The sequence below is a fragment of the Branchiostoma belcheri genome, unplaced genomic scaffold (genome assembly GCF_001625305.1).
Source record: "Branchiostoma belcheri isolate BF01 breed outbred unplaced genomic scaffold, Haploidv18h27 scaffold23, whole genome shotgun sequence".
NCBI lineage: Eukaryota > Metazoa > Chordata > Leptocardii > Amphioxiformes > Branchiostomatidae > Branchiostoma > Branchiostoma belcheri.
This window is the reverse complement of record NW_017803824.1, coordinates 1,579,094-1,588,648: the sequence shown is the minus strand read 5'-3', so window position 1 is coordinate 1,588,648 and position 9,555 is coordinate 1,579,094. Positions and strand designations below refer to the sequence as shown.

General features: G+C 39.8%; 1 protein-coding gene across 1 annotated transcript in view; it reads right to left on the bottom strand.

Annotated features, from left to right (window-relative positions):
• LOC109470693 (phosphorylase b kinase regulatory subunit alpha, skeletal muscle isoform-like) overlaps positions 1 to 9,555 on the bottom strand; it is a 39,876-nt gene that overhangs the window by 26,479 nt on the left and 3,842 nt on the right. Inside the window, 14 exon segments of the mRNA XM_019769722.1 lie at positions 1,640 to 1,784; positions 2,467 to 2,576; positions 3,676 to 3,810; positions 3,990 to 4,068; positions 4,268 to 4,375; positions 5,542 to 5,637; positions 6,158 to 6,280; positions 6,677 to 6,730; positions 7,109 to 7,213; positions 7,359 to 7,400; positions 7,780 to 7,878; positions 7,988 to 8,068; positions 8,262 to 8,344; positions 8,736 to 8,904. Of these exon segments, the coding sequence (XP_019625281.1) occupies positions 1,640 to 1,784; positions 2,467 to 2,576; positions 3,676 to 3,810; positions 3,990 to 4,068; positions 4,268 to 4,375; positions 5,542 to 5,637; positions 6,158 to 6,280; positions 6,677 to 6,730; positions 7,109 to 7,213; positions 7,359 to 7,400; positions 7,780 to 7,878; positions 7,988 to 8,068; positions 8,262 to 8,344; positions 8,736 to 8,904 (1,429 nt within the window).

Here is a 9,555-nt window from a genome sequence, read left to right as displayed (position 1 = left end):
ATGATTTTTTCAAGCGTTGCGTAGCGAAAATCCGGATGGTACCCAGGCTAGTTCATATGATCATTTAGATGAATGTAACTGAAAATCCAGGGCTTGAGATATCAATTTGCGTTACCTTCAATAGTGCAAGTTGCCAGAATTTTAAGTCTACATAATTGTATGTTGCTGAGAGTCATAATCATGTTCAATAGTTATCTATTAATCTAAAATGAAAGGAAAATATTCAGGAATAGCAACCAACACACACAAGTTAGCAAAAATTAATGTCACACTCATGACATAGAAAACAGTGACTGTCACTCTTTTTTTTTTACTTTTACACAATGCTGATATCTATGTGCTATTTCAATTACAGGCAAACATGTACTAGTGTCAACTTCTATCTTAAGGACCATTTGGCCATTGTGCGTGGCCACTTTTTAGTAGCCCTTGAGATCAACTTTTGCCTTTGATCCAAGCATTACGCAAATTCCCGTCCATAGTGGGCTCCTGTACATGTATGTTGTGAGTGACCATTTTCTTTAAGTCCCTTGACTGGACACTATAAACAGGTTTGGTTGCATGACGTATCTGTGTTAGTGTGGCCTTTTGTGTGGCCGTCTGTGTCAGTAGTAACACTTGGGACACTGCATCACAGGAGAATTAATAATTTTGTACCAGAACGGAGCCTCAACATAACAGGTGACTCTGCTGCCACGGCTGTAGGTGAATGTGCAGGTAAAATGTGTGATGTTAGCATAGTTAGACACCTACTCAATGACATACATGAACAACAAAGATCCTGCACGCAATCATCAAAACAATGTCTACTATATAGAAGTTGCCATGAAGATCTTTTCAAGAGTAGACTCCTCATCATCATAAAGCTGGTAGGGATGAATTATCTATGGTGTCTGGAAAAATGAAGGCTCATTTCTAGCTTATAGACAATTAAACACAGAACACAGATCGAAGGGAACCAAACAATCATACACAAACTGCATTTGTTATCCATCCTTTGGAAACTTGGTTGTTGTGTTTAAACCTGGTATTTGCATGCATCAGCTTTGACTATAAGAGCTGCTTGGTAATGCAAAAAATCACAGAATACTTCAATTATTCAAGTTTTAATGCAAGCCCTTTTCCACCACGAAACGGCTATCTTTTTGCTGTATGTGCCTTAACTTAAGACCGAGGTCTTGCTTCACCATATTTCCTAGTCAGGCATGTTATACAGAGAGAACAGCTCACCTAGCATGTTTTTCTCATGTATCAACTTGAATTAAAAGTTGCTTAGTAATGCAAAAATCACAGAATACTTCAATTATTCAAGTTTTAATGCAAGCCCTTTTCCACCACGAAACGGCTATCTTTTTGCTGTATATGTGCCTTAAGACCGAGGTCTTGCTTCGAATTCACCATATTTCCTAGTCAGACATGTTGAACTGAGAGAAGTGCTCACCTAGCATGTTTTTGTCATCTTTATCAACTTTGTTTAAAAGTTGTTTAGTAATGCAAAAAATCACAGAATACTTCCAGTTATAAAGCAAGCCCTTTTCCCCCACGAAACAGCTATCCTTTTGCTGTATGAGCCTTAAGATTGAGGTCTTTCTTAATTTTTTTTTCTAGTCAGCAATGTTGTACTGACAGAAGGTCTCACCTAGCATGTTATGGCTGACCGGGAAGGTGACGGTGGGTCGGCCCAGGTTTCTCCAGTTGTAGCGCAGGTAGGCCAGGTCTGTCTTCAGCATGTCCACCAGAAGCTCGTTATCCAGAGCAAGGTAGAACTGCTGCTGGTCTATGAACTACAGAGGCAACATATGCATCTTTTATCGATGTTAAAGTTGACACCACAGCATTAGCCTAGTGGGGCATAGGAAAAATAATATTCTGTTTCCCGACCGACCCTAGAAAAAACTGCCAACCCTAGCCTTTTTTGTGTGAACCCCTGCAAGGGACATCAATTGTTTTGGCTGATGGACCTTTTCTAGCTACATGATCTGACACCTGAGTGATTAAATGTTGCACAATTGGTTTTCCAACATCGACATGGAATATATAGGAGTCCTCATGCAAGTTTTACTTTCAAATTGTTAAATTGTATTGTATAAGTTGAATCTCTAAACTGAGATAGATTGTTGTTTTTAATAGTAAGTTTATTGCAAGTTCTTGCCCGTGGGCTAATTGCAAGTACATGTAAGTGGACATACAAAGGAACAGACAATGTGTAACAATACAGCATGTAACTACTCTAGCCTAAATATTGGAATCTAATGTTTAACTCTAGTTCTAACTTATTGGGTTCGGCTTCTTTAATTGTCAATGCAATTCAGACGTGCCCGAAGCATTTCGGCACGTCTGCCATGTTGATATTTAATAAAGATTTGATTTAATATGGGCCCTGAGCCTGATTCAAAGAGTAAACTAAAAGTATGTCCAGTAACAATTTTCATGAGAAGTTTTTAGAAAGTGCTTAATCCAGCTCACCTGTGGAGTAAATGCGAAGGTCTGCCCCTTCAGTGTGTACAGCTGACTGGTACCCAGCAGACCGATGTCATAAGATGGCCGCCCTGACAAACCCAGCTTCTTATTCTGACCTGCAGATTACAACCATGTTTGATCACAGTTCTAGTTTAGGCAGCTCTGTTCAGACTTGTTTCATCTGTCAGGAAACTGCTTTAGTACGGGAAAGGAGCTGACAAGGGAACGGACAAGAACAAACCCAGCTTCTTATTCTGACCTGCAGATTACAACCAAGCTACGTCATCACAAGGACTATAGTTCTAGTCTTTGCAGCTCTTTTTGATCTGTCAGGAAACTATTTTGGTATGGGGAAAGTCACTGGCTGTAATAATAAGGAAACTGAGGCACTGGAAGAAGAAGGGAACTGACAAGGACTATAACTAGTATAAGTCTGTGATGTTCATAGAATGATTATTTATCAATTGTGTGTATCTTCTTAAATGGAAAAGTCAAGAAACATTAGGTACACAGAGACACAACGGGATTTCAAAAAAGAAAGACAAATAACAGGGAAAACTGCTAGTACAATCAAAGAAGAATGCTTCACAGGAAAAGGACAAGGGAAAAGATGGATATTGTGTTAGTCTGAAAGCAAATATTTTTAAAACTCCAAATATACCACTGAACAAGAAACAAACAAACAAACAAACTTTGCATGCAGCAGAGCATGAGGTGCTGAACTGAGAAGGGTATGTTTTTATTTACCTGGACCTTTAAAAGCATCAACACCAGGGGTAGACAGCGACGAGGATACAACAAAAAGCACAGAATTACAAAGGAAGAGAGTCTGAAGTTAATCTATATGGTGCAGCAATGGTGAGGTGGCAGCATAGAGCAGGATACTAGAAAGCAGAGATACATCTACTGCCTGAGCACAGAAAAATGTCAGCAACAAATGTGTGAATACATTGAATTTACAGGAATGATCTTTCAAAAAACAAAATGTCTCTACATGGCAAAAAATAATAAGAGCACAACAAATTTGGAATAATATATAGAATGCAGGAATCTACAAAAATGCATATGACAGGTATAATATACTGTTTGATACATGTACATTGGATAGAATCATCATCATCGTCACTGCATGTCAATATAGAACATCAAGGCTATCGAAGAGGCCCCAGGAGCTGTCTACTGCAGAACAGTTCAGTGCCTGCATGTTGACCTTACCTAGATGGTGGTAGATGTGCGAGAGGACGCGGGCAGGCTGCACCTTGATGTTGGCCACCTCCTGAGTGGTCTGCACGTCTATCGCATGCTCCTTCAGCAGGTCCTGAATGTACAGGTCTTCTGCTAGGATGGACACTGGAACAACAACCATCATCATCATCGTCATGCCTCCAGATTAATCCGGTGAGGTACGCTTCAAAAAGTTACTCCAATACCCCTGTCCCTCATGACAGGCACTAGAGCAGTCCCTGTTAGACCAGTGTCTTTTGATAAAAATGTGTTGTAATTAGAAGAATAGCCAATGTATACATTACCTTGGACAACAAGGTCTGGTCTGGGCTGCCCAATCAGCCGTCTGTTTAGTGGGTCAATTTCTCCAGGTGCAAGATATCCCTGGGGGAACACAGTTCATAATTCATCAAAAAGTTTTAAAAATGGAACAGAAAATTGTGTATGAGAGTAATCCTAGTGGTTTTGGTATTCGCGGTTTAAGATAACTTCTTTGTATGAAAAGAATCCTTTCATAAGCTATTAAATCTGTACAGTTATGCCTATATGATAGAAAAATTCCAGCAGATGCTGTCCCCCCTACCTCCTGAATGAGACAGCCTAGGATGTAGAGTGACTGGCTCCACATGTGAGGCATCTTCCCTCCTGGTGTTCTCTCCTGACTGCCGGGGTCCTCACGTTCTGCCTCCACCTGAAACATCCAGATTAACTTCAACAACAACCTACCCAAATTTATGTCAGCTCATAACACTGAAATATAACAGAAGACTGTATCTACTGTCCAAACGTCTGTAGTACTAGTGGAGAGGTGGCCACAAAAAACACAAACTAAACTAGAATTCCGAGACATCATACCTCCATGAAATATGATCTTGATATGTAAATGTAAATTTCTTCTTTAATTGTGCAAATGACCTCTGCATTAACATGATATATGCATCGTGATGTATGTTAACTTTTGATTAACTTACAGATGTCCCAAGTATGACATTCTCATCATTCACCATTACGAAATCATAGAATTTTCGCATTAATTATGCAAATTAGGTCATCATTTGCATAATTAGTATCTGTTGAAGTTCCGCCTGCCATAGGTTACATACATTACATGTATGTAATTAGTATAATGTAAAACACTGTAATTATAGAATTTCCTCATTAATTATGCAAATAAAGCCCTCATTTGCATAATTTGCATTTAATTATGTACATCTCTCTCTCAGCTACCTACACACCAAAAATAATGAAAATATGTTGTTCCTGTCTGGACTTATGGGCTTTTAAACATTTCGCCAGAAAGTGCCCTGCAGTTCCAGAACAAGCCGCTAGGGGGCCCAAACTCATATGACTTCTTCCCAAGCACGAGAGCTACCTTCCATCAAAATTTCATGACCCTAGCATGTCCAGATCGCGAGATATCAAAACCGGAAGTTGCGCTGCAGTACCAAGGGAAGCCACTAGGGGGACCAAAATCTAATCATTTCCAGTTTTCGTCACACCCTACCAACACACCAAGTATGAAACCAATCCATCCAGGCGTTCTTGAGTTATCTTGTTGACCAACAGACGGACAGACGGACAGACGGACGGACGGACAGATAAACGCAACTGAAAATATAACCTCCATGACACATTTCATGGAGGTAATAATACCATGAATATTTCAAAACGTACAGTGCTAAACAATTCAAGAACAATTTGCTAAACAACATCTAGAGTAATAATGTCTACATGCAGCCTTTTCTGCAATGTAATACATAGTACACAAAATAGCAAAGACCCAGTAGACATTAACTGAGCATCTACAACATATTCTATGCAACTTCACAACATGAGAAAGGTGGAAGCCCTGTTCACCTTGTCTGCAGGAATAGTGTAGAGTTCAGGGATGAGAGGCAGACCGTCTTCACCCTTGACCATGACCTCTGCCAGCTTCTCCTTGTACTCCAACACCTACATGTAGCAAGTGTACATTATTTACAACAGTATTACCAAGTTGAACATAATGATTACTCTTCCTAAACTAAGCCCTCCCAAGCATCTGGACTTCTGAGCTTCTACTGGTATATAATTTCTAATGGTAAAAAGGTAGGTAAAGGCAGTTCCATGGCCTTTTTTGCTGCCGTGGGTTGTTATCTACTGTGTCAAGCTTAAGGGCACTATATGGGAAAGTGAAGCCCATCCCTCTCCTTCCACTACCTTTCACCTCCCCAACAGATCATGAAGTCAGGTACCCATTCTAGACCTAGGTGGAGTAAAGAAAGTGGTACAAAGTGCCTTTCTCAAGGACACAAGATCGGTGACATGGCAAGATTTGAACCAAGGACCTCTGAGTTCTGGGCCAGACGCCCTGCTGTTGCACCACACGATATCACAATAATTTCTAATAGTACTTCTACTTTAAACTTGAATCAGTGACCTGTAGCCACCAAACTCTTCAGCTACAGGCTCCATGGAGGCCTGGCATCTTTACCTGTGCCTTGTCTCCCTTGAACAGTCCATCCAGGATCAGGTATGTCCAGAACAGAGGCCACTCACACTCAATACCCTCAAACACTGCCAGCTCCCAGGGTTCATAGTGTAACCTACGAGGATCCTGGCGACAGAAATGGATGAATCCGTGGGTGGAAGTACAAAATAGAGTAGAACAGAACTCGTTGCCACCAAGTACAGTGGCTATACAGATACAGCAGTAGGGGCATTATCATTAGATAGCTCTAAACAATGTTTAGAGTTTGATGTTCAAGGGTTAGGTGTAACAAGTCATTCAGTGTAATGTAGCCAGCTGCCTGCAAAGCTGGTATGTTATGCTGAAGGGTGGTTATACTGGCTATACTGAATCAGATACAGATACAGAATATACATGAATGTGACAAGTGGACCAACATATGTATCTAGGGCTAAATCATAATGTATTACAAGTTACCTCAATAAATCATGTATTAAAGAAAACTTCACTTGATAATTGTTATCCAATAAATAATAGCCATACCTCCATTGGAGTCTTGTAACCATCGCGTAAGAATCTAGACAGTCCATATCGACCCTGAAAAGATATAAATCATAATTAGTGAGTTATGGACATTAACAACATATTTACTTTACATTACCATAGGAATGGATACTCATGTGTCCCCTTCAATGTACTAGACGTATATCTTTTTATAGATTATGTTTTCTTTACAACAATTTAACACATTATCTGCAAGTTTGTGGTACAGTGAAGAGGATTCCAAACTACATGTTAGAACATCACCTCTAGTATACTGATGTTGTGAGGTTACTGATATATTTCCTGACAGGAATGGATACTCTTGTATCCCCTTCAATGTACTAGCACATCTTTTATACATTCTCTTTGCAACAATGTAAACTTGTGGTCCAGGGAAGAGGATTCCTAAGTACATGTATGTTAGAACATCACCTCTAGTTTACTGATAATCTCGTTCTTTGTGAGGTTGTTTAGGTCCACATCCTCCACAGCGAAGGCTGGATACGACAGGATACTGAGAAGACTTGCATCTATTTCCTGCCAGAGAAAAACAGATAGCATTGCTTTGATTCTTCCACAAAGACAATGAGAAGAAATTACTAATATCTTTAAAAAGTCTTGAAAAAGAAACATTTCCATAGTGCCATTAACAAGATATCAGAAGATTTTTTCTGAAACAAACCTTTGATTTTGATTCTCTTGGCAGCATGGATTCCAGAATTGCCTGATAGACACAAAACAGATGAGAAGATAACGTTATCAAAATACTGGTTATATGTGCAGCATGCAAAATAGTAAAAAACTATTTGACACTGACCCTAGGACAGAATGAATAACTTTTAAGAGTTGTACAATAGACTGCAATGGTGTTTTAGTACCCATATACATGTACATGTAACACTGTACAGCTCTAACATGACCTACATGAAGATGACTTTTAAAAAAACATTGGTACAGATGAAACAGATGGGGAACAAAACCTGTTTGATGGCTAAATTGGCAAGTTTTAATCAGGAAATAACGAACAGTTGATATAGGGATGCTAATATACATGTAAGACAAACTACACTGTACACAGTATATAGTGGGAAGACTGTACTGACCTTACACTGTGAGATCTCGTCTGACATGACATGTATGACAGAGGCTGGTCCTCCCCGGGAACCAAACAGGTCCATCTCTTTTATAGCCTCCAGAGAAGCCTGATAAACAAATCAGTAAAACATCAATTGGCTGATAAGATATACATGTATGTCATAACAAAAACTACTCTCAATGTATGCTATACTTGTTATGTAACATTGGACCTACCTTTGCCATTCCAATAGAGCTGGCATTCAGTTCAGGCCAGCCATGGTTGGTCTTGTCCCCTCTTTCCCACATACCATAGTCCTGTTCATGGGGCAAACAGCAAAGTCTATTGAACTCGGAATTCTTTACTACAATGAAGCACTATTGCCTAACCAATTCATAGCCATAATTAGTAAGGAAAGGGATTGAAAATCAAACATATAAGTCCTGAGACAATCCTTAAGTGTTGTGATAAGTACCATAACTTTGTAATAAGTATATCAGCCATACTTACAGGAGTTCTATAGGCTGACTCCACATAGAACACCAAGTTCTGAATGAAGGCCACTTCATCCAGGGTAAAAATGATCTGAAAACCTGGAAAAGATAAAAGAATATGATGATTGTTGAATATAGTATATGGTACTCAATTTCAATTCTACAGCCCTTGGACTACGCATATTTTAAATTCCGAACATGTAATCATAAGAATGATGTAGTGACATTTTTTCAACTTAATTTTATACCACCACCAACACAAAGGACAACACAGTACTTAATTTTACCTGAGTGAAGTGAGGAAAGTCATGTAAAGTGCCTATCTCAAGGCATAAGATCAGTGGCATGGCAGGGTTTGAACCCGGGACACCTTGGTTCCGAGTCGAGCACTCTGCCACTACGTCACACGACCCCACTACACATTTGTGCATGCACTACAGCAGGGGGCTAGCCCACAGTTATAGAGAACATACATGAGGGTCTAACATACCAGATGCAGTCATCTGAGCGAGCATGAGTATGTAGAGGGAGGTGGCGTCTATCTGCAGATGTCCCCACTCCATGTCCCCCACCACAGCCCCACAGGTGGTGATGTTGTACTTTGCGTGAAGAGCGTCCGTGGTGGCCTGGGTGTACTTGAACTTCTCCAGTTTGTCCACCTGTGCAACAGTGGAAGTTATAGGATACAAGAGTTTTCTTTTACACAACCAAACTGTTTACCTTACTGCCATTTCAGTGTCTATCAGACACCTTCCTCATAGCTTCAGAATTCTGCTTCTTGCCACTATATGTAGCAGATAAACACTTTTGTGGTTTTAAGGTTTGGTTGTATAAAAGAAAACTCTTCTATCCTACAAGAGTCGAAAGCTTTTGAGAAGTCTACGAACAGCAGAACTGCTTCAAGATTCTTTGCTTTCACCCCTTCTATAATTCTCCTCACTGTCAGGATCTGCCCTAGTGTTGACCTATGTTGCCTGAAACCATTTTGATTGGCACGCAGCACTTTTTCCATTACAGGTTGTATACGATTTCGTAGCATGGTGTTGTATAGAGTGGACTGGCGGGAGAGGGTTTGGGACCGGGAACTACTATGTACTCCCGACATGATGATGATGATGATGTATCCTATACTTTACCAACCAAACTATTTTCGAATGGAAGTTATACATTGTGTCTTTTTCTTTCAATGCTACGGTCACATTTCCAAACTGGGCCAGGCCATTTACATGAATGTAAAATAAACAATTCATATTCATAATTTACACAAATAGTGCTCATCACCAGTCTTTTTAAACTTTTTTCTTGTATTG